The sequence below is a fragment of the Macaca mulatta genome, chromosome 6, assembly GCF_049350105.2.
Source record: "Macaca mulatta isolate MMU2019108-1 chromosome 6, T2T-MMU8v2.0, whole genome shotgun sequence".
In the NCBI taxonomy this organism is placed as follows: domain Eukaryota; kingdom Metazoa; phylum Chordata; class Mammalia; order Primates; family Cercopithecidae; genus Macaca; species Macaca mulatta.
Window position 1 is genome coordinate 120,508,011 of NC_133411.1, and position 25,892 is coordinate 120,533,902.

The window sequence follows — 25,892 nt, forward strand, 5'->3', positions numbered from 1 at the left end:
CAGATAAAAACCAAAGATTAGGTTAAAAACAAGTCTGTCAGTAAAATTTCCATATCAACTATGACTTCCAGTCACGTGGGAAACATCCAAAATTCATTTTAATATTTGTAATATTAGAAAATCAATGAAAAAGAATGCAGGGATCTAGCCATGGTCAAAGATCTTTAGGCCTGGGCAGGAAATTGATTTCATATATTGAGAGACAAAAAGTCCATCATGTGATCATTTTGGCAGGAACAAGAGAGTTGTAGATTTCTGTGAATAGACTAAGGAAGAAATAGGTAATGTATATGGCTTAAATCCAAAGATGTAGGCCATGTGCCACACCTTCCTTGAATTTATGGAATCAAATATAAATGAGATTTATTGCATCCCATTAGGGCCCAAGCCAAAAATTCTGGTCATTAAGTACCTACTTTAGGATGGTTCCATCCCTCCTTAAGAGATAAGCATCTTTCAATCTCAGAATTGCAAATTAAGTAGAGAAATATTTTAGAAAATTAAAACCCAGCGATAGTAATACTTTTGAATTATGGAAATAATATTCAATTTTTATTGTAATGTTTAGAAATTGCATTTGAATGATAGCATTGTAACTTCAATTTAAAATGTCTAATTAAGTAATTAATTCAGACTTCTGGCTTGCAGTGAAATTCTTACTAACTATATGTATAATATAATAATGTAGCACTTAAGAGAACTCAGAGTTCACGATATTTATAAGCTTAATTTATTAGATTTATATAGATTACTTAGTCCTTGGGAAAGTTTGCCAATTGGGCAATTGAATTACTCTAAAGAGAAATAAAATGCATTAAACTTATAAATGCAGTATAAAATATGTGAAAGTATTTAACTAGTTTTTTAATGGGATCAAGTATTGTTCAAAGGCAATTAGAGTGATTGCTAAAAGTGCTAGGCATAACTGGAATAACAGGATTTATAAATTGAACTTAAAGCTTAAGGAAGAATGAGGTTATTAAAAATTGGTGACTTTAATAAAGTGAATATCAATTTTTCAAAATAAAATAAATGACTGAATAGTCTTTTCTAGATAGAAAAGCTATCTTTGGGTGAAACAAAAAACTCCCAGCAGTTTGCCCAGGGTGGGGATGGAACTTCAACAAGTGTGAAAGTGGCCTGGATGGAGGTCGAGTCCTCAAGGCTCCATTGGCGATTACAGAATGCTGAACCTGCCAAGAGCTGCTGCAGTCTTAGGCTATGAGGAGAGGAGAGTGTGCAGAGAGAGGAAGCTGATTGCCTGCCTCCATTCTACACTAATTTGATCGCTTAGTCTATCATGATCACTCCTGAAAAACCTGACTTTAACACCAGCTGTTGCTAATTGCCCTGAGCCAGCGTGATCATTCACTGACTCTGAGGTTCTTTGTTTATTTTTGTGGATAATGGTAGGTACTTTGGTAGGTAATAGTTCGTGGTGAGCGGGTTAGTGATATTAGTTACCCTCTCACAAAATTCCTACCAGGTTATAACAAAAGCAGGTCTCCCACCAAATTCTGCCACACATCTCCCAGACGATTATGAAACAAACATCTATTGATAAGCAGACCCCAAACAGTTCACACGATCTGAAATCCCAGCTCTCTGTTCTTTTACGTAATCTGGCCATACTTTTTCATAAAGAAATCACTAGAACCAGATGTGACAATATATTTCAGTGGCAGAAATTTATGTCTTATGGAACAGCTGGCTTCCAAAATTTAACTCTCGCAAGGATACAGGATTAGACTTGTAAGGCAGTTTAGCAGAACCTAACAAAATCTCAAGAGAAAAGAGCCTGAGACACAGACAGACACAAGTCTTGGTTCAAATATTGGTTGTCACCATGCACTGACTGGGGAATATTGCACAATGTCTTTTGCTTTCCATTTCTTTACAGGAAAGGTAAGGATAATAAAAACTACCTATTTTGAATGTTGTGGGAACTAAAAAATATAGTGTACATAGAGTCACATAGTCAGAACTTTTTAAATATAAAGGTATTATTGCCATTGTTTCATGTGGTTCCAGAGGGAGAGCTATTGATAGCATTTATGAAGGAGAACAGAAATGAGTCAATTCAAAGGGAGAATTTTCTGGAAATCATAGTATTACAAAACAGATTAGGTTATCTTTTCTGAAATAAATTTCTATCAAGGGTAGAACATAAGGAGAAGCTATTCAAGGTCTTAACAGAAACAAATATTTCAGGAGAGATTTATGCTGAGGGCAGAGAATTAGAGATCTCTCTACTGCTGTCCAACATAGAGATTCTGGGATACTGGCCTATTTTCATTCCTTGTAGGTATAATTTAGATCCTGTTCATCCATGTGTATGCACAGGAGGGCTCTCTAATCTTGCAGTTTTATAGACTGAGAACTTAGTGTATAGAAATCACTTTTTCTTCTTCTAACTTTATACCCTTTTTCTTAAGCACAGTCAGCATTTCTTCAGCACCTTCATTCCTAAGCAGTGTAAATTCTCTGCTTTTATTCACCAATGAAAGTGCATACACATTCACCAATCTCACATTTTGCATGTCCCAACCTACAACGTAATCACAAATGTCTTCAAACAACCACCCTACTGCCGTATTTGTTTTAAAGGCTACATCTCTACTGAAACACTAAAGCCTTGTTTCTGGAATTAAAACTGTGCCCTGGGGTTGCCTCTTTAGCTTTCTGCCATTTGTATTTTTATGTTATTTGATTCTTGCACAATTTTTGTATATTTACCTGCGTCCCTGATCCTTCTTTCCACCAGAAAAGGCTACACTCAGCTCTTGGCTTACAAGATGCCTGCTGTAATATTGCTATCTATAAATAAATCATTTCCTGACCACCCCCATCAGGCCTAAATCTTGTCTGGACCCCACCTCTGACTTTGCGTTGGTGTACTGTTCATCTTTTCGACTTCTTGGTTATATTTCACCTTAGGATTCCTCTGACACTCAAACCTGTTTGTTAGTTTCATGGTAACCTTTAACAAATTATAACCAATTTTAACCAGCTCATAGTGTCTCCTGTGCCCACTGCTTCATGCATGAAGAGCCAGAGGAATCCCTTGGTCTAATAGACTAATCATAAAATCATACAAATGATTTAAAAACATTTAAAGATTGTCAGCATCAATAATAAATAAGCCCAGAGGCAATAGAGTACTATTTTTCACCTATAAATTTAGCGGAAATTAAAAACCAGTTGTGCACTCCACACCTGATGAAGGTGTTCTGGGACAGGCATCCATACCTACTCTATTGATAAAGAGTTTAACACGGTATATACTTTTGGAAAAGCAGTTTGCAGAACTATAAAAGAAAACATGACAAATGCATATAAGAAATCATACAGCATATAACTTTGGAGATTGGCATGTTTTCACTCAGCAGAATTCTCTGGAGATTGATTCAAGTTGTTGCATGTATTAATAGTTCATTCCTTTTTATTGCTGAGTAGTATTCTATGGTATAAGTGTACCAAATTTAGCCCGTTAGAAGACATCTGGATTGTTTCCAGTTTCGGGCTATTATGAATCAAGCTGCTTAATGTATAGGCTTTTACATGAATGAAACAGCAGGAGTACAACTGCTGGGCCATAGGCTGGTTGTACATTTAGTTTTAAAAGAAACTGCCAATCTGTTTTCCAGAGGGGTTGTCCCATTTTACATTGCCACCAGCAATGAATGAATGATCCAGTTTTTCCTCATCCTCATCGGCAGTTGATGTTGTCACTATTTCTTATTTTAGTTATTCTGATAGGTGTGTAGTAATAGCTCATTGTGGTTTTTACTTGCTTTTCCCTAATAGCTAATAATGTTGAACATCTTCATGTATGTATTTGCCATCTGCATATTATCTTTGGTGAAATCTCATTTGAATTTTGCTGATTTAGGATTGAATTGTTTGCTTTGTTTATTGTTTAACTTTTAAAAATTGATATATAATTAGTACATCATAAAACTCTCCCTTTGAAAACATACAAGTTAGTAGTTTTAGCATATTCAGAAGGTTGTGTAACCATCACATATTCTATAATTTCAGAACAAGTTGATCAGCTCCAAAAGAAACTCCATTTCCATGAGCAATCACTTCCCATTTCTGCCTCCCTCATACCTGAACAATGTCGAAGCTATGTTCTATCTCTATAGATTTGCCTATCCCATGCATTAAATATATATGGGATCATGCAATATGTGGCCTTTTGAGACTACCTTCTCTTACCTGGCTTATATTTTCAAGATTTGTCCATGATGTAGCATGTATTGGTACTTCCTTCCTTTTTATTGCTGAATAATGTTGCATTGTATAGATACGCCGCATTTAGTGTATCTGTTTACTGATAATTCAAATAGTTTCCACTTTGGGATTATTATAAATAATGCTGCTATGAACATTCATATATAAGTTTTTGTGTGCACATATATCATTTCTGTTGGGCATATATTCAGGAGTTAAATGCTGTGTCATATAGCTCTATGTTTAATTTTTGGAGAAATGCCAAACTGCTCACCAAAGCTATTTCACCACTTTACATTCCTACCAGCAATTGTGTGAGTGTATAGGTGAGCTTTTAGAGTTCCTTATATATTCCACATACTATTTCTTTTCAAATGTGGTTGGCAAATATTTTTACTCAGTTTATACCTTATTTTTTCAACCTCTCAATAGAGTCTTTGACAGAAGACTTTAATTTTGATGAAATCCAATTTATAATTTTTTCGTTTTATGGGCCATGCTTTTATAGTCAAGTTTTAGAACTCCCTGCCTAGCCTTAGATTTTGAATATTTCCTCTATGTGTTTTTTGGAAATTTTTAGTTTTGTATTTTACATTTAAGTTTGTGATCCATTTTAATTAATATACATATAAGTTGTCTGACAGGTAGAGTTTCATTCTTTTTCCATATGGATGTCCAATTGCTTCAGCACCTTTTCTTGAAAAGGCTGTCTTTCCTAGTCTATTGAAATGCCTTTCCATCTTTAGCAAACATCAGCCAGGCAAATATATGTAAGTCTCTTTGGGGTTCTCTAGTCTGTTTCATTGATCTACAAATGTATCCCCTTGTGAATGCTACAGAGTCTTGTAGTTATATAAGTGAAATTTCGGAGCCTCATTCCTTCTTTATTATTTTTCAAAATTGTTTTAGCTATTCCAGTTCCTTTGCCTTAACATATAATTTTATGATACTCTTGTCTATATCTAAAAATAGTCTTGCTGATACTATTTGCCTATTTTTGGTAGAAGTTGTGTTAAAGCTATATATCAATTTGAAAAGAATTGACATCTTTACTATGTTGAATCATCCAATCTATGAAAATGGTGTGTCTCTAAGTTTATAATATTCTTTGATTTTTTTCATCAGCATTTTGTAGTTTTCATTACACAAGTCCTGCACATATTTTGTTAGATTTGCATCAAAATATTTTCTTTTATTTTGGGTGATTATAAATGGTATTTTATTTTTAATTTTCGGTCCATGGACTCACTGATGGTATATAAAAATAAAATTGATTTTGTTTATCTCATATCTGTCAGCATTGCTGAACTTGCTTATTAGCTGTAGCAATTTTTTGTGTAGATTCCTTGGAATTTTCCACATAGACCATGGTGATATATGCAAATCAGAACAATTTTATTTCCTCCTTTTCAGTCTGCCTTTTATTGTATCTTCTTACCCTATTTCACCGGCTAGCACTCCATTGAATTAGAAGAGTAAGAGCAGATATCCTTACTTTGTTCCTAATCTTAAGGGTACAGCATTCAGTTTTTTACTATTTTATTTTTATTTTTTATTATATGTTAAGTTCTGGGGTACATGTGCAGAATGTGCAGGTTTGTTACATAGGTATATACATGTGCCATGGTGGTTTGCTGCACCCATCAACCCATCATCTACATTAGGTATTTCTCCTAATGCTATCCTCCCCTAGCTCCTCACCCACTGATGGGTCCTGGTGTGTGATGTTCCCCTCCCTGTGTCCATGTGCGCTCATTGTTCAACTCCCCCTTATGAGTGAAAACATGTGGTGGTTGGTTTTCTGTTCCTGTGTTAGTTGGCTGAGAATGATGGTTTCCAGCTTCATCCACGTCCCTGCAAAGGACATGAACTCATCCTTTTTATGGCTGCACAGTATTCCATGGTGTGTATGTGCCACATTATCCAGTCTATCACTGATGTGCATTTGGGTTGGTTCCAAGTCTTTGCTATTGTGAACAGTGCCACCATAAACATACATATGCATGTGTCTTTATAGTAGCATGATATATATGATATATAATCCTTTGCACATATACCCAATAATGGGATCACTGGGTCAAATGGTATTTCTAGTTCTACATCCTTGAAGAATCACCACACTGTCTTCCACAATGGTTGAACTAATTTACACTCCCAGCAACAGTGTAAAAGGGTTCGTATTTCTCCACATCCTCTCCAGCATCTGTTGTTTCCTGAGTTTTTAATGATTGCCATTCTAACTGGCATGAGATGGTATTTCATTGTCGTTTTGATTTGCATTTCTCTAATGACCAGTGATGATGAGTTTTTTTTCATGTTTGTTGGCTGCATAAATGTCTTTGTTTGAAAAGTGTCTGTTCATATCCTTTGCCCACTTTTTGATGGAGTTGTTTTTTTCTTGTAAGTTCATTTAAGTTCTTTGCAGATTCTGGATATTAGGCCTCTGTCAGATAGATAGATTGCAAAAACTTTTCTTACATTCTGTAGGTTGCCTGTTCACTCTAATGATAGTTTCTTTTGCTGTGCAGAAGCTCTTTAGTTTAATTAGATCCCATTTGTCAATTTTGGCTTGTGTTGCCACTGCTTTTGGTGTTTTAGTCATGAAGTCTTTCCTCGTGCCTATGTCGTGAATGATATTGCCTAGGTTTTCTTCTTCAGTTTTTATGGTTTTAGGTCTTACATTTAAGTCTTTACTCCATCTTGAGTTAATATCTGTAGAAGGTGTAAGGAAGGGGTCCAGTTTCAGTTTTCTGCGTATGGATAGCCAGTTTTCCCAACACCATTTATTAAATAGGGAATCCTTTCCCCATTGCTTGTTTTTGTCAGGTTTGTCAAAGGTCAGATGGTTACAGATGTGTGGTGTTATTTCTGAGGCCTCTGTTCTGTTCCATTGGTCTATATATCTGTTTGGGTACCAGTACCATGCTGTTTTGGTTACTATAGTGTTGTAATATAGTTTGAAGTCAGGTAGCGTGATGCCTCCAGCTTTGTTCTTTTTGCTTAGGATCGTTTTGGCTATGTGGGCTCTTTTTACGGTTCCATATGAACTTTAAAGCAGTTTTTTCTGATTCTGTGAAGAAAGTCAATGGTAGCTTGATGGGGACAGCACTGAATCTATAAATTACTTTGGGCAGTATGGCCATTTTCATGATATTGATTCTTCCTATTCATGAGTATGGAATGTTTTTCCATTTGTTTCTGTCCTCTCTTATTTCCTTGAAGAGTTGTTTGTAGTTCTCCTTGATGAGGTCCTTCACATCCCTTGTAAGTTGCATTCCTAGGTATTTTATTCTCTTAGTAGCAATTGTGAATGGGAGTTCACTCATGATTTGGCTCTCTGTCTCTTACTGGTGTATAGGAATGCTTGTGATTTTTGCACATTGATTTCGTATCCTGAAATTTTGCTGAAGTTGCTTATCAGCTTGAGGAGATTTTGGGCTGAGACGCTGGGGTTTTCTAAATATACAATCATGTCATCTGCAAAAAGAGACAATTTGACTTCTTCTTTTCCTATTTGAATACCCTTTATTTCTTTCTCTTGCCCAATTTCTCTGGCCAGAACTTCCAATACAATGTTGAATAGGACTGGTGAGAGAGGGCATCCCTGTCTTGTGCCAGTTTTCAATGTAGTTATGTGGTTTTGAGTGAATTTCTTAATCCTCAGTTCTTATTTGATTTCACTGTGGTCTGAGAGACTGACTATTATGATTTCCATTATTTTGCATTTACTGAGGAGTGTTTTACTTTCAATTATGTGGTCAATTTTAGAATAAGTGCAAGGTGGTGCTGAGAAGATTGTATTTTCTGTAGATGTGGGGTGGAGAGGTCTGTAGATGTTTATTAGGTCAACTTGGTCCAGAGCTGAGTTCAAGTCCTGAATATCCTTGTTAATTTTCTGTCTCATTGATCTGTCTAATGTTGACAGTGGGGTGTTAAAGTCACCCATCGTGATTGTGTGGGAGTCTAAGTCTCTTGGTAGGTCTCTAAGAACTTGCTTTATGAATCTGGGTGCTCCTGTATTGGGTGCATATATATTTAGGATAGTTCGCTCTTCTTGTTGCATTGATCCCTTTGCCATTATGTAATGCCCTTCTTTGTCTCTTTTGATCTTTGTTGGTTTAAGAGATGTTTTGTCTGAGACTAGGATTGCAACCCCAGCTTTTTTTTCGCTTTCCATTTGCTTGGTAAATATTCCTCCATCCATTTATTTTCAGCCTACATGTGTCTTTGCACATGAGATGGATCTCCTGAATACAGTACACTGATGGGTCTTGACTCTTTATCCAATTTGCCAGTCTGTGTCTTTTAATTGGGGCATTTAGCTCATTTACATTTAATATTGTTATGTGTGAGTTTGATCCTGTCATTATGATGCTAGCTGGTTATTTTGCCCATTAGTTGATGCAGTTTCTTCATAGTGTCAATGATCTTTACCATTTGGTATGTTTTTGCAGTGGCTCGTACCAGTTGTTCCTTTCCATGTTTAGTGCTTCCTTCAGGAGCTCTTGTAAGGCAGGTCTGATGTTGACAAAATCTCTCAGTATTTGCTTGTCTGTAAAGGATTTTATTTCTTCTTCGCTTATGAAGCCTAGTTTGGCTGGATATGAATTTCTTGGTTGAAAATTCTTTTAAGAATGTTGAATATTGGCCCCCACTCTCTTCTGGCTTGTAGAGTTTTTGCTGAGATAGTCTGATGGTCTTCCCTTTGTTGGTAACCCAACCTTTCTCTCTGGCTGCCCTTAACATTTATTCCTTCACTTCAACCTTGGTAAATCTGATGATTATGTATCTTGGGGTTGCTCTTCTCGAGGAGTATCTTTGTGGTGTTCTCTGTATTTCCTGAATTTGAATGTTGGCCTGTCATGTTAGGTTGGGGAAGTTCTTCTGGATAATATCCTGAAAAGTGTTTTCCAACTTAGTTCCGTTCTCCCAATCACTTTCAGGTACACCAATCAAATATATATATGGTCTTTTCACATAGTCCCATATTTCTTGGAAGCTTTGTTCATTCCTTTTCATTCATTTTTCTCTAACCTTGTCTTCATGTTTTATTTCATTAAGTTGATCTTCAGTCTCTGATATCCTTTCTTCTGCTTGATTGATTTGGCTATTGATACTTGTGTGTGCTTCACGAAGTTCTCGTGCTGTGTTTTTCAGCTCCATCGGGTCATTTATATTCTTTTCTACACTGGTTATTCTAGTTAGCAATTTGTCTAACCTTTTTCAAGGTTCTTAGCTTCCTTGCATTGGGTTATAAGATGCTCCTTTAGCTCGGAGGAGTTTGTTATTACCCACCTTCTGAAGTCTACTTCTGTCAATTCATAAAACTCATTCTCCGTCCAATTTTGTTCCCTTGCTGGTGAGGAGTTGTGATCCTTTGGAGAAGAGGCATTCTGGTTTTTGGAATTTTCAGGCTTTTTGTGCTGGTTTCTTCCCATCTTCGTGGATTTATCTATCTTTAGTCTTTGATGTTGGTGACCTTCGGAAGGGGTCTCTGAGTGGATGTCCTTTTTGTTAATGTTGATGTTATTGCTTTCTGTTTGTTAGTTTTCCTTCTAATAGTCAGGACCCTCTGCTGCATGTCTGCTGGAGTTTGCTGGAGGTCCACTCCAGACCCTGTTTGCCTGGGTATCACCAGTGGAGGCTGCAGAACAGCAAAGATTGCTGCCTGTTCTTTCCTCTGGAAGCTTTGTCCCAGAGGGGCACCCGCCAGATGCCAGCCAGAGCTCTCCTCTATAAGGTGTCTGTCAGCACCTGCTGGGATGTGTCTCCCAGTCAGGAGACACAGGGGTCAGGGATCCACTTGAAGAGACAGTCTGACCCTTAGCAGAGTTCAAACGCTGTGCTGGGGGATCTGCTGCTCTCTTCAGAGCTGTCAGGCAGGGATGTTTAAGTCTGCTGAAGCTGTACCTACAGCCATCCCTTCCCCCAGGTGCTCTGTCCCAGGATGATGTGGGTTTTATCTATGAGCCCCTGACTGGGGCTCTGCCTTTTTTCAGAGATGCCCTGCCCAGAGAGGAGGAATCTAGAGAGGCAGTCTGGCTACAGTGGCTTTGCTGAACTTCAGAGGGCTCTGCCCAGTTGGAACTTCCCAGCAGTAAAACCGCCTACTCAAGCCACAGTAACAGTGGATGCCACCCCCCCCGCCCCCCGCCCCACACACACCAAGCTTGAGCAGCCCAGGTCAACTTCAGACTGCTGTGTTGACAGCAAGAATTTCAATGCAGTGGATCTTAGCTTACTGGGCTCCATGGGGGTGGGATCTGCCTAGTTAGACCACTCGGGTCCCTGGCTTCAGACCCCTTTCCAGGGGAATGAACGATTCTGTCTTGCTGGCATTCCAGGTGCCACTGGGGTATGGGGGAAAAAAAAAAAAAAAAAAAAAAAAGAACTCCTGCAGGTAGCTTGGTGTCTGCCCAAACGGCCACCCAGTTTTGTGCTTGAAATCCAGGGCCCTAGCTAGGAGAGGGAGTTGCCCAACCCCTTGTGCTTCCCAGGTGAGGCGACACCCCACCCTGCTTCTGCTCACCTTCTATGGCCTGTACCCACTGTCTAACCAGTCCCAATGAGATGAACGGGGTACCAGCTGGAAACGCAGAAATCACCCACCTTCTATGTTGATCTCGCTGGGAGCTGCAGACCAGAGCTGTTCCTATTCGGCCATCTTGCCAACAATGCCCTCAGTCTTTTATTATTAAGTATAATTTTGTAGTTTTTTATAGATGCTTTATATCCAGTTGAGAAAATTCACCTCTATTTCTATTTTTCTTAGAATTTTTTTTTAAGAATGAGTTTTGAATTCCATCAAATGATTTTTCTGCACTGATCAATATGATCCTGTAACTTTTCCTCCGCCCTTTCTAAAGCCAAGCACAGGTTCTCATTTTCCTTTTTTCTTCCTGACATCCTCTGCCTGATATTCTACCTGCTGCAACTTTTGCTAGGGCACTTTCATCCTTTCCTACTCATTCCAAGTTGGCTTCTTCCCAGAATAAGAGCTTGGTTTACTCCCTGATATGGCTGATATTTCCCAGCTCTTTTCTTTAACAGGAGCCACCTTCTAATTATGGATTTATTGTTGATCTTCTTGTGAATATTCTGTCTTTATTGAGGTTTATTTTTCTGCACATATCACCTTTACTCCTTATCTATCTCCTTCCCCCATAAATCCTTTTAGTGCCTCTGCTTTTTTTTTTATCATCCCAGGTAGTTTCTTTGTATTCTGGGTACAGGTACCCTGCTCAGCTCCAGTCCTCCTTTTATGCCAAGTTCTTGAAAATGCCAGCCATCCCAGCTGCCCTGTTACTGTGCCATGATCTTCAGCACTTGGAATAGGCTCCTCATGACTGAAATTGCATGAATTTTTGTTTTTTTTTAACCAAAGACTATCTCCCAAGAAGATGGTTTATCTGTGATGATTAAAGTTTTCTGCATTCATTATCCCACTCCTGAAGCTTTGGTTTAAATAGGTTTGTTGTTCCTTTCATAGTTTTCCCAAAAATTCTGGTCCTGTTTCTCCTGCTAATGCTCGAAGTGAACTTGGCATTTCTACTTATGTGAGACCCTCCTCAAATTTTCTGTTTATAGGAATAAGATGGCAAAATAGAGCCCCCAGGGCTTATCAAATTGTGCAATAGCCAGGCTTTCCACATCACACTTTTGTGGGCCATCATACTGACATGCACCTACTCTGGAATAGGAAAGATCTTCCTGCCATTTACTTCCTCACTCCACACACCCCCAGCCCATGGAAGCTGCCTGTGTTCTTGGGCTTCTATCTCTATTTCTCCATGTACTTACAAGAACAAAATTGGATGCAGGTTGTAGATTTGTTTTTATTTTCTCCTCTCCTCATCTGCCAACGTACTTTCTGCAGTTGACACACAATATCACCTGCTTGAATTTTTTTGTTTTTGTTTTTGTTTTTTCTTCCTTCTTTCCTGTTCCTGCCTCTGCCAGTTCCACCATCTTGACCTTTCCCATATTCAATCTCCTAGGCTGTCTACCTGGATGATTGCCACAGGCCTGCCACCCTTTCCCATATCTGTCCTTCATTCCTCCACCTCTCATTTAGTGGTCAAGAAAAATGCACAACCCACACACCCACCACTCTGGGAATACACCTTCCATTCTCATAGCACACGTTTCCAATAGACAGGCAGGTATTATTCTTCCTATACAACAAATGAGAAAAAAATCTTGTCAAGATAAAAGAGCAGCTGGTTAAGAGCAGGGCCAATGCTGCTTCTGACTTCTAGCTAAATCATGTGGGACTGCAGAAAGCAGAAAATCCCTCCCACATTAGTCTCCATTTTTCTGCTCAGGTAGTGACTTATGCCTTATCTAATCCGATACCTTGTACATAAACATCATTGGCTGGCCCAATGTTATCATCGTTAACTTCCTTAACATAATCATGGATGGATGAAAGACTGGTAATTCTCAGAATCACTATATATAATGCTTTCTGTTCTTGATATTTCACTAATAGAAAGAGAAGTGTCAGGAATACCCCTTGGCCTGAGATTATGAAGATGACTGAGGTGGGAGTTGTAGCATTGATGCCTGTATCAGAAGGTCTTAAGTTAACTGGCGGGACAAAGTCCCTCTCCCCACTTCACCATAAGAACAAGGAAGACACAGACTGACTAGAGAGGATGGAGCCCACATAACACCATATCAGAGATCTAGTCAGGTGTGAGCTTTGATAATAGCTGCTTCTGTCATGCCTACAGTTTTGAGACAAATGCTCTCTCCTTTTATGCCTTACAAAAGGCATAGTATGGGACATGGAAGAACAAAAAGTTGTCACTTCAATTCCCTCCTTCAAAAAGTAAAAGATTATTTGTTTTTGTCCACTATTAGTTTTTCAACAAAACAAGCCAGAGAAGTTTCTCTGTGTGCAGCTGATAGGTGTCCTTGACCAGGGAGTGGCCTTCTTGGCCAAATTGCCACCCCACTTTGGGAGGAAGCTGTGTGGAGTAGTGAGGGAGAATGGGGACAGGCACCTAACCAGCCAGATTAGTTGAATCAGCCCTGCAGATCAGCACAGTGACAGATGTCCCAACCAGATGGTGCACACATCCACTTCATAAATACACCGTAGAAGTCTGGAATCTAGGGGAAAAAGCTTTTCTGCCATGAAGGCTCCTGCCCAAGAACAATTGGCTGACACCACTCTACTGAAAGTCAGGCTCAGAGAAGACCACAGCTTCTCTGCCATGTATGTAGGGGTGAAAATCCTACCCCATGTTTCTCGATTCCCATCTTTGATGCCTGAAATCTCACCATTAGCACCCTATTCTTTGGTTTAAGGATTTCTGCTGTACAAATACATTTATAAAAACCAAGACAAGTGTTTTCAGTTCTTATGTTGAAAGAATTACAGATACTTTTTGAGAGCAAGTTTACATGTGAGGGAAGTGTGGTGGTTAACTTTATGTGTAAACTTGACTGGACCCAGATGTCTGATTAAACATTCTTTTCAGGTGTGTCTGTGAGAGTGTTTCTGGAAGAGATTAGCATTTGAATTGGTAAACTGAATAAAGCAGATAGCCCTCTCCAGTGTGAGTGGCATTATCCTATCCATTGATAGCTGACTAGAACAAAAAAGCAGAGGACTTTGGAATCATCTTCCTTCTACCTGACAGAGCTAGGACATCAATCTTTTGTCATTGGTACTCATGGTTCTCAGGCCCTCAGACCTGGACAGAAATCTACAACATTGGTTCTCAGGCTTTCAAACACCAACACTAGCTTTCCTGAGTCTCCAGCTTGAAGATGGCAGATCATGGGACTTCTCATCTTCCGTAATTGTGTATACTAGTACTGTATAATAAATCTTACTGGATCTGTTTTTCTGGAGACTACTTTTTTAAAGTTTCTAATATTTCTTCTAATACCATAAGAAAGGTCATGAAAAGTGGAAGTTTGAATGGCAAGGTTAGGTTTCCTAAATGGTACCATGGAAAAGGTGAAGATTAGCTCTGCCATCCTGGATAAGATATTTCACTCTGAGCAATTAATCATCCCTCAGCTGAGACAATCATGGTGACCTCACAGTGTTGTGGAAGGCCCATATGTGAAATGATAGATATGACAACCCCTCAAGTGTCCTGCACATGCAATAAAAGGAAGCAGCTATTTTTCACACCCTTCCTGGGTGCTGCTATCACACTTTTTAAAGTGTCCCTCTGAGCTAATTGTCCTCCTCAAGAACTCACATCAAATACCCCTCATTATCACATCCGACAAAGCAAATCCTAGCTATTAATGACAAATTGGAATGTTCCAGTTACCTCTCTGTCCTAGAAAGCAGCACTCCTCCACTCTGTGGGCAACATTTGCTTTTCAGAAACTAGCCCTGGGATTTTAAGGAACGAGCCAGTGAGACAGTCCCTAAGTAGGCCTGATGAGGCTCCTTGCCCACTCCCTTCTCCCAGATATCTGGTTGCATTGTCACAAAGCCCAGGGAAAAGAGAAAACAGGAGGTGGTCTGTGGCCCCCGAGAAAATAAGTGACTGTCTCCCCTTTTCTCAGGGTGCCATGGGACCAGCACTATAGTTAGGGGCTGATATGGTTTGGCTCTTTGTCCCCACTCAAATCTCATGTGGAATTGTAATCCCAATATGTTAAAGGTGGAGCCTGGTGGGAGATGATTGGATCATGGGGGTAATTTTTAATGGTTTATCACCATCACCATCCTTCTAGTGCTGTCTCGTGATAGAGTTCTCACAAGATCCGATGGTTTAAAAGTGTGTGGCACTCCCCTGCTTCACTCTTTCTCTCTCGTCACCATGTGAAGAAGGTCTTTGCTTCCCCTTTGCCTTCTACCGTAATTGTAAGTTTCCTGAGGCCTCTCAGTCATGTTTCCTGTTAAGCCTGCAGAACTGTGAGTCAATTAATATGCTTTTCTTCATAAATTACCTAATCTCAGGTAGTTCCTTATAGCAGTGTGAAAACAGTGGAGACCTGGCTCAGGATTGGGACTGTCCAAAGTGATAGGTGGAACACAGTACCTGGGACTCTACAGCAGCTGTTTAGACATTAATAGGACTCATAACTCTCTTCTACCTAGTTATGTCTTAGAACCCCCCTAACAACCACAGCACCATACAGTGTGTTCCTCCAGTGGATGCCTCTGTCATTGATTCCTTCCAGGCCTCAGCTATCATTTTTAAAAGGAAGCTGGGTCAGTTGCAAACAAGAGTTTGTGTAAGAGGGCAATAGTGGTGGTGAAAGTCCCAGAAAACCAGTCACAGAAAAACTGCCTGAAGGAACTGAGGTTGCTAAAAGGACAAGGGGAGCAGGATGTGAAAGGCTGTTGCATTGGAGAAAGAGCCGCCTCATTCTGTGCAGCCCTGCGCTCAGCTGGGACCAATGTGTTGGTGGAAATTAATAGCAGCATTGGGCTCAGAAAGGTTGCAGCTAATAAATAAAGCTGCTCAACTTGAAATCAGCAAATTAATGCATTCTTAGAATTCTCCACTACACTTGATCTTAGCCAAAAAAGATTACAAGCGATTAGAATTCTCTTTCTATGAGGCTTTCACATAGCCACATGGACCTCCTGGTTATAGCTAAGCCATGCATTAATGGCACCATGTACTGTGCAAGGGGATAGATTAATTTCATATTCCTTCTATGAAGTTATGTTCAGAAGGAAGCCTAATGGAGACATACAGTAAAAGAAAAGATGACCCTCTTTTTCTGCCCTGATTCATGAGCTGCTTGCTGCTGTATAGGCTTTTCTTAGGGGTACTGGGATCTCCAGTACTACAGGGTTGCGACCTGAGGTATAATCCCACTTCTCTCACTGACTTGTGCCCCCTTCTCCTACGGGAGGAATCATTGACTCAGCCCTTTTGAATATGCTGGATAGAGATACAATGAAGAATCTGGAGAAATTTTTAAAAAGTAGCAGTAGAAAGATTTGTGTCAAGGAGGAATGATGTAAAGGCTCCAAGAAGAGTTGCTGATCTGTTATACACTCATTGAACTTGCAGCCCAGAAAGACATCTTCTCTGGGACCCTCTTTGATCACTCCCCTGTGTGGTCAGTGCCTTGAAGCCATCCAGCCTGACCTGCTTGACCACTGACAGGGAGTCTGGATCTTTCTTTCCCTTCCCCATCAAAATTCACTGGTGCTGTTTCCTCAGGTCTTGGTCCCTGCAGTATAGTAAATTAATAGCCAGTGCCCTTCAAGGCTTCTATCAAAAAGAATTAATGGGAGAAATTTTCAGGCACTGAGACTAGATGGGAAGTATTTCTGTCCAGGAGTGACTTCCTCAAAACCTAGCACCTAGGTTTCTTTCCTAGCTCAGAGGTTTTCAAACTCTTTTGCTTTTATATCCCCTGTAAGAACTGTATTAAAGTATGTACCGTCATGTAACTTTTATGAATAGTAATGTCTTTCATCATAAATTTAAACACTTTAAAGGATGTAATTTGGGGCATATTATAAATGTTTTCATGTTAAAATGAAAGTTGAATTTCTCCTATAATGTATACAGTTGAATCTAAACACCATGACAATGGATAACCCACCATCATTCCATTTTTAAAAACAAATACTTCCATAACTTTTAGAAATTTGACTTTCTTTTTCTACTCGAAATTAAATTTTTATTCAATTTCCTCCAAAGAACTTTACCTTAATGTAACATGATTTTGTTTGAAACTACTACTTGCACTATCACATTTATCTGCCTAAATTCAATTTTTTACTTTTATTTTGTTACCATAAAGCTCTGAACATTAAAAAAGTCTATGCAAGTATCAATATACTACTGATTAAACATAAACTTAATTATTAAACACAAAAAGTAAGATTATATTGCAAATGCATCCTTTCATGAGATGATAAACTTTTTTCAGTTAGTTCATTTATCTGTAGATGAACATTACTTACTGCTGAAATACGGGGTATCAATTATATTTCTTTTTTGTTTTGTTTTTATAGATGTAAGTTGAAGGAATTGAGAGTGTTTTATTACAGCAATGTAATTCAGTTCTTTGAATTCCTTCTATGTTATATGTCAACATTTATATAATGGTCTATTAGAAAATATTTTTAATCTTCAGTCACATGACAATTTGATAAAGTCCTTCTTCATTTCTTTTAAACAGTGAACTAGGAAGCACCTGACTAGCAAAGAGATTTGTTCTCCAGCAATTTGAATAATTTACTTTCTCAATTTCTGGGAAGTACACCAAGAGAGCTTTACTAATATTTATCAAATTATTGTTAATTGTGCTGTAACACTTGTACTTAGGCCCACCTTTTAAAAGCCATATCACCAGAAATGGCAGGAAAAACAAATTTTTAGTTTTATTACATGTTTGCCAAAACAATGCTTTTTGATAAAATGCTTTGATCTTATTTCTTGTTTTAAATGTATTGCCACTAATTTGGAGTTGCAGATTTAGCTCGTTTATGAAAAATATCTGTCATAAAACCTCATTGGCAGGGCCAATCTTCACTGTCAAACTGGTATGCCAAATCAGATACACTTTCTGTCAGAAAAAGTTTTTCATTTTTCAATTCAAATAGCTATTTTGAGGAATATTATAAAAATCAATGAGAACTAAAAGTATATCTTGTGAAACTGATCACTAAAAACAATTAAGATAAAGATATAATATAATTGATTTTTCCATGTTTAAGTTATAAAAACAAGATGACCAATATACTATTTCTCATATAAAGTAGGAAAATGATAAAAGGCATGGTATATCTCTAGTAAAATTGAATGCCGCTGACTGGCTCTGGAGAATGATTAAACAAGAAATATGTTATAAGATAAAATGGTAGAAACAACTATAGTTTGAATGTATTCCCCAAGTTTTGTATGTTGAAAAATTAATCCTCAAATTCATATGTTGACGGGGTAGACCCCATGATGGGACTCAAGGCTTTATAAGAAGAGGAGAGACCTGAGTTGAAATGCACTTTTTGCCCTTCCACCCTTCTATCACAATTTGAGGCAGCAAGAAGGCCCTCACCAGATGTTGAGCAAATTCCAGTGCCAGGTTCTTGGACTTCCCAGTCTCCAGAACCATGAGCTGAATGTTTCTTTTTTGAAATAAATTATCCAGTCTGGTGTTTTGTTACAGCAACAGAAAACAGACTAAGACAAGAATATAATTGAATAAATGTTTCATGTTATGGTTTGATACAATGGGTTCTGACAACTTTATTAATAAATGCACATCAAATCTGAAAGAACCATGTGAAAGTTTTTATCCTTGGGTTCTATCTACTGCATCTTCTAAAAATTTGGCATTCCCAGAAGGCATTCTGGTTACATTTAAAATAATCAGCATGGCAAATCTATACTGCTTTAGCTCTTCCAAGTTACTTTTTTTCCCAGTCAAGATACATCCTATCATCAAAGGATACTGACAATAGTGGAAATAATTGATTACAATTATATGAAGAAGACATTTTTTGGCATTCAGTGCCTTCTACTAATTTTCTTTGTTTCACTCTCCCATGGCTCTCCCTCAAGACCAAGAAATTCTTTGACAAGAATCAGGAAAAGAAAAAAAAAGCCATAAAAAAAAATTGTCATTGTTACCATTACTCCACTTTATCATATATCCGAATTCTGCAAATCTATTTTTGAGTCCAAATCCCCAATTTCTATGTTATCTAACATCATAGCTTTAACATGTGTATAAGAGGTGAAAGCCCGAGGCTCTATGGTTTTATGATTAATCATCAAAGAAACCTTTCCTCTGTTTGGTACATCTGAGGTTTTTGGTGTCATATTAAGAGCAATGTATTATATTAAGATATGGGATGGATAGCCCTGCATCTTTTTGTTATGTGGGAAAAGAAACAGTATGAACAAAGACTCATTCTCAGCAGATCAATTTAAGGAAAGAGTGTATATAGAGGATCTGGAAATTAATTTCTTGAAAACTGTCCTGAGCATGCAGTCCGTGAAAAGCCATCACATACCTTTAGGTACACATATCTCAGTTTGAAAATTATGAATTTATCATACCTGTATATAAATTAACCTGACCCAATCCAAGATTATCATGTGATCTCAATCCCTGGAGGAGGATAATCAAAGGATTCTAAAGAGGGCCCAGAGAGGTAGAGTTGGAATTGCAGCAGAGAAGTTTTGAGTAGCATTGAGGAACCTCTGATTCCAGTCTGGTGTTCATCATCCTGCAAGTGTTCCTGCTATCAAACAATGAGTGCCAAAGGTCCCCTGGGCCTTTGTTGGTGGAAATAAGTGCAGCACCATCCTCCCCAAACCAGAAGATTAGTGTTGCTAACTGCCATACCAACAGAGGCAAGCAGATGATATAAATCAATGAAGCAGACAGGATATAAGAAAAGAGGTGATGAGAGTTTGATAAAAGAGAGGATGTGCCTCATACACAGGTGGAGGCAGCTATTCACCTCCAATCCCACTGTTGCTATATTTTCCACTTTTCTACCTGGATTTTCATGTAAAATCACCTGATTTGTAAATGTAGGCAATTAAATCAACATTGTTATACAACACATTGCAAAACAAATCTCCAGGTTATGTCAGCTCAATGGTTGTTAGCCATCTCCTCCCAAAGGCAACATAGTGATATGTTTGCCTCTGGTGAGAGAACAAAGCAGTCTTGAATCAAAGTTTGGGTCTTCTGAAGTGAGCCCAGCTATCTCTCCAGTTCTTATAACCCTTCACAAAACATTGTTGGATCCTCACACGAGTTTTTCAAGTTTAAAGTGCAGAGTCAATTATTACTTTAAGCTTTATGGAGGCTGAGGAATTGTCATCAGCAAACCCCACAATCCATAGAGTTGGATGGAACTTTAAACATCATTTATTCCAGCTCCCCTGTTTTTACAGCTTCTCATAACATTCTCTCAATATTATTATTGGGTCTAATCGAACATGGATTAACCAATGGAGGCTATGCAATCCCAGTATTATAGTTCCTGGATGCTGTCCTCATATGCCGTTTCCAAGGACTGTAAAAAATTTTCAATAGAAAGAAGTAGCTGTGATGCTAGTTTCAGCCCTTCTTACTTCCAGACTCTGACCTATAATTACCCTGAGCTCTTCAACTTCAGATCATGTGCTAATTTAAAAACATGTCCATAAATTCTTTGGTATTCCTCCTTTTAGGAGGTAGAAACTAATTTCCTTCATCCTTGAGTGTGGGCTATACTTAGCGACTTGCTTCTAATGAACAGAATATGACAGATGATGGTGACTTCTGAGAATAGGTCATAGCATTTTAGCTTGCTCTCAGCTTTCTCTTGAATTACTTGCTCTTCAGGAAGCCAGAAGTTATGCAGACACTCAAGCAGCACTAGGGAGAAGCTCATGAGTGGAAGAACTGAGGCATCCTGCCAGCAGCCATGGACTAACCTGTATTGGGAGCAGATTCTCCAGCCCCACGTGAGTCTTCAGATGATGGTTTTTTTTTTTAAATAAAAAATTTTTAAAAAAGAAAGGTAATTAAATTGAAGGAGAACTTCCCTTATTATATCCAGAGGTTAATACTCAAAATGGTGGTGGTATGTCATTTTTAAGAATTTTCCTTCAGAATGAACAAATTCTAACGATCTGGTAAGCAGCTAGAATTTGGCTCTGCCCTAAGGCTCCTTTCTCTTAATAAAAGTTGAGGGTAAATAGGAAACTTAACCAAAATCTGAGATGTGCATTAATTTCAAATTAAGCTCAGTAACCCCCAAATGTAAAAGTCCTTCCTGACATAACACACGTATTAAGACCCAAGATTTCTCAGAGAGAATCTGATGCCCACTCTCCAGAGGCTGAGCTCCCACTGCAGGGGAAATGTTCCCTTTGGCTGTTTTTTCTCTCTCTGCTTTTATCTCAGAGGTCTGTTCCTTAGTCTCTGTTGAGGGGAAACTCTAATGTCATCTGAACCCAACCAGCCAAATAAGCAACTTGTGTACAAGCCAAGTTAAAAAGTTTCACTCCCAGAATGGATGAGGAGAAACCAGAAGATATTTCTCATGCACAGAGAGTGCATGAATCCCCTGAACTGCGAGGTTTCAGGGTCACATGAGACCTCTAGAAGGCTCTGCTCACCATCACCTTATCATCTGGTAGGTTCCAGGTATCTGGGTACACATGAATTAAGTCTTAATGCCTTTAAATTCTGTCTCAAATTTTTATCCTCTTACAAGTTTAAGCTTTTTGTCTGAGGAAAAGTGCAAACAGTCCATGAAGAAGTGAGGTCAGATCTCTTTTGGCAGGGATAAAGAATACCACACAGTGGGTCTTAATGGCAAGGAGTGAGAAAGAGTAAGTTCTGAAGTGTATGGGAATGCCTTGGAAGGGAGAAAAAGTGTAGAAATAAAAGGATCTTGGTCTAATTCTCCTTTGTGTCCAGAGGCAGCTCTGCAAATACCATCTTAATGAGCCACTGCCTAGCCCCTAATCTCATAAAATCCTCAAAAGGGAAAACGCATGAAAGGCAGAGCTGATTCTCTCTCTTTTGATATTTGCCCTTGGGTTTGCTGGCCTGACTGACTTCTGGGACTCTGGGAACACACGAATTATCAAGAACCAGAGAAGGCATTCAAAACTAGGCCTCTTCAATGATGAGCCAAATCAGACAGTTACCTTACAGCTTGCATATTTATTGAACAAATACTACTAAAATAGCTAAAATACATTGGGTACTTGTCATGAGTGCATCAGTAAAGATCACATTGTTACAAAAGCCTGCATTTTCAGCAGTACACAACTGCAACTCTACATAAATGCCACAGATGCAGAATACTGTTTTCTTGCTCTATTTACACAGCTGATATACCTATTCTAACGAAGGAGGGAGAGGAGGAATGCACAAGAAACTCAGGCCAATGGGGGAGCAAGAAGAAAACGAAGAAGTGCAGTGCATGCGTCATCGGTGTTTAACAGTCAGAAGCGAAACAGTTCAGAACAAGGCCTGCCCTGTCAAAAGAAGAGCTAAAAGACAGTTATATAAAAATTAAGGTGGGCTTTCAGACTGGCTAACACAACAACATTCCATGAGTAGATGGTATTTTATTTTTGTTTATCCATTTCGTTGGGAGCAAGGACAAAAATGTAAATCTACACCTTGCTTATCAAAATTGCCAAAAAAAGAGTGCTCTGCCTTTTAAAAAAGCATTATGATTTTGTAAAGACATTGCTTTCCAATTTAATATTTGGAAAAGGTGTCATTTTCATATTCCTACTCAGATGCCAGTGTTTTGGGTTTTTTTTTCAGGGGGAATTTATTTAAAAAGGTTTTGCTCTTTTTTTCCACAAGTATCCTTTCAAACAGAAAGAACCCAAAGAGACACCTCAAAATGCCTGTAAAATTATTGCTTTTCTTTCTCTAAGTCAGGCAGGCGAGGCTACGGAAAGGAAGAGATTTGGTAAGTAAATTACAGTTTTGTGATTGCTCCCGCTACCGTGACTGCATGTCCGTGAGTGCCAGTCAACGAGACAGTTGTCTCTCACACTCTGGTAGCATTCGCTCAACCTACAACACTGAGGAAGAAAGCCACACTGAAGACACAAGGAATACAAGTCAATCCAGTCTAGAGAACAACATTCAGGGAAACAGAGTACCAACACCTTCTTAGAACATGGAAATAAAAAATAACTCCATCAGAGCTACCTCGCCAAGGAGCATGTTGAAAGTCCAAAATAGCACCATTCATCAGTGTCTCAGGTCCTGTGGCAGCATCTCGGTCACTTACCACAAGGAAACAATGAGTTTCAAACTACTTCTATACATCAAAAGAGTACATGGATAAAATATAGAGATATACAGACAATTGATGAACATAAACTACTAGGTTTGTTACATCTAAATGAAAAAAAAAGGGGGGACTCTCAGCCTCTGCAAGAAGCAGTCGGGAGCTGTGTGAGTGAAAAGGCAGGAGTGGACCGGTTGTGTGAGCGCGGTGGGAGTTTGAGTTGTGGAAGACATTGTTGTAGCGAACCAGGCCTGAAGGCCCACCTGTAAGGGTTGTAAACGTGGATTCACAGTGTGAAATTCTGAGCGTTTTCACTTGAGTCAGAATGATTAAAAACTGGTTTGATGATACCTATTTGTCCACTGTAAATTCTCTAAAGCAAGGCTCAGAGTCCCATAGTTTCTTCTTATACTTGATGATTTACACAGAAAAAAATCCCATATATGATACCATGACCTCATCAATACCCATACACCATATGTAATACAAATGGAGGTGTTACGATTAAAAAAAGTGGAGGTAACTGATTCTTGGGGAGCGGAGTTCACTGCTGCCCAGTGGAGTCAGGGAGGCAGCGTTTGTCTCATCGTTCTTCTTGCGGTTCACTTCCTTTGGGACAGGAAGTCTTCCCTGCAAAGCAGGCAGACCCACACACAGACACACACACATAAAAGACAAAATTAGTCATGCTTCTGAAACCATTTTTTAAAATTTTGCTTTTCCTGCCCAGCCCACATTTTACCTTTGAACTCTTGCTGTTTTGCAAAACAGAGTTTACATATTAAACACAGTTCACCTGAATGTAAATATTAGGTCTGTGAGGAAATAAAGTAATTAAACACTGGCCACCTTTGCTTCAGTAGAATGAAGTGCTTCTGTCATGGTGGTGCCAGCCATGTGTGAGGCAGCATTCCCCAGTGTCAGGTTTCTTGGGACAGTTTCTAGTATCAGATGGGGCCCAACCTTAGACTGGGTGATAGATACTCACAGGAGGGTCAGTCGATAATAATAATAAAAAAAGAGTCCAGAGGGTGTGATGAAGAAGAGTAATAATCTATTTTTGAATATGTAATAAAAATATTTAAAAACATATCCAACTTACATAAATCTTATCTATGTATGGCTTATTCTACATGCAATCGGTACATGCCAGAAGTGGGTACCAAAGATGGGAAGTGTCTGGGAGAGAAATAATGTGAGGGTGCCCGGAGAGAGGAGGCTAGTGGGAAACCAAGGCCAGAACTGACTGGGGCTATTCTAAGTCTCTCCTCACAATCCTGATGAGTAAGGTTTTTGTGTTTCTGACTAGAATAACTCAATCTCAGTGTGACTGCTGATCTGCCGCCATGTGGCTTCCCGGATACACTGCTGCAGCACCAACAGTGGAGAGGAGCTCTCCATCACAACCAGACAGCAGAATCACAGCACAGTGAGGCCCACCTGCCCACATGATGCATAATAAAGGTATTAATTTACAACAGATGGATTTTATGCCCTGTACAGGTATGAACATAGTGAATATTTGACAATAGTCTCTCTTTTAGCTGAACTCTGGAGTTTTAATTGCTGACATTTTCTTGGAAAAAAAATATCCTTTGTGGTTTTAAAAGACGTGTGGGTTTTCTTTTTTTGTTTTTTTTTTTCTGCTCAAGTCACATATTCTAACAAGACAGTTTTAATAAGCCAATTTGACTAGATGTAAAGTACTTGGATTAGAGTGATCATCTTACTTTGTGACCTATAAATTAACACATTTAAATTTCTTTTTAAGAATTCAGAAGCCAGTAACTTCCAAACAACTTGAAATTGAATAAATATTTTCAGCAACCCAGGGGTGAACTAAATGCAACAGATAATTCAACTTTAAAAAGTCTTACTTACTGTATAATTTTCCATATTTAAACATCTGGTATGCCTCAATTTTTTGCTTAAAAGTCTCAGACTTTGAGAGCATACAACAGTTTTTGGACATATATAACCATTATGTACTTTAATACTCCAATCTTAGGTTGTGATTTTAGAGGTTGTTTTGGTATCATTAAATACCAATGGGACCAAACCAGAAAATTAAATAAAAATATAATTCACCATTCACACACCCTTAGGAGTCTAGATTCAATTTCCAAAAGCATAATATTGGGTAGTTACTTGCATTTCTGAAAATAATTTCAATCTTGGAATCTTGGTACACAATCCCAAAATTAAAAAAAAAGGAAATCCACTGTAATACCAGTGTCTTTAAAATAATGCTGCCAGCCCAACCCCATCTCACCCCACAGTCAAACAGTTACCATGGTTCAGGATAGGACAAACATAGGTTTTGGACAAATGAAGAGTTCAATGGCTGTTAATTGTCACAGGCAAGAAAAGAAGGAAAACCAAAAGTTGATAAATGTTAACTCAACAATTATACTCTTCACACAGCTTGCCTTAAAACTGCTCCTGTTCAGACTTACTCTGTTCAAAAGTGAATACACAGAACGTTAGTGTATCTCTCTATTTAAATCTTAGTCTCGGTACTAATCTTCTACCTCCATGAAACATACACAACAAAACAAAAGGAAGAACAAGGGATTTGGGAAGAGGCACTTCCAGAAAAAAAGAAAGTGAAGATTATTTCAGATTTGAATTTACCATTTTTTACTATTTTTTCTGTTTCAAGGTGCCAGATAATAAACATTTCTTTGTTCACTTTCATGTTCTGAGTGCCTACTATGGCTGGAGTACTCTATTCGATTTTAAGCTTAGAGATTGAAACAGAAACAAAAACAGTCCCTGCCCATCTCACCCTTCATTAACTTGCTGTGTGGAAGACAGGCATACAGACTGGACCCTGACGAGGCAATGGCAGTAGGGCCCACAGGGAGGTGTACAGACTGGACCCTGACGAGACCATGGTAGTAGGGCCCACAGGGAGGTGTGCTACTGCAGCAACCTG

General features: G+C 38.7%; 1 protein-coding gene across 7 annotated transcripts in view; it reads right to left on the reverse strand.

Moving 5' to 3' along the window:
* Positions 1-21,836: 21,836 nt before the first annotated feature.
* The window catches only part of NREP (neuronal regeneration related protein), a 29,013-nt gene continuing 24,957 nt past the window's right edge, over positions 21,837-25,892 (reverse strand). For 6 of the 7 annotated variants that reach the window (XM_015140565.3, XM_015140564.3, XM_028849263.2 and 3 more), the window contains one exon: positions 21,842-23,584. In XM_015140565.3, coding sequence (XP_014996051.1) covers positions 23,459-23,584 — 126 coding nt within the window. In that variant the 3' untranslated portion in view covers positions 21,842-23,458. 7 annotated transcript variants of the gene reach the window in all.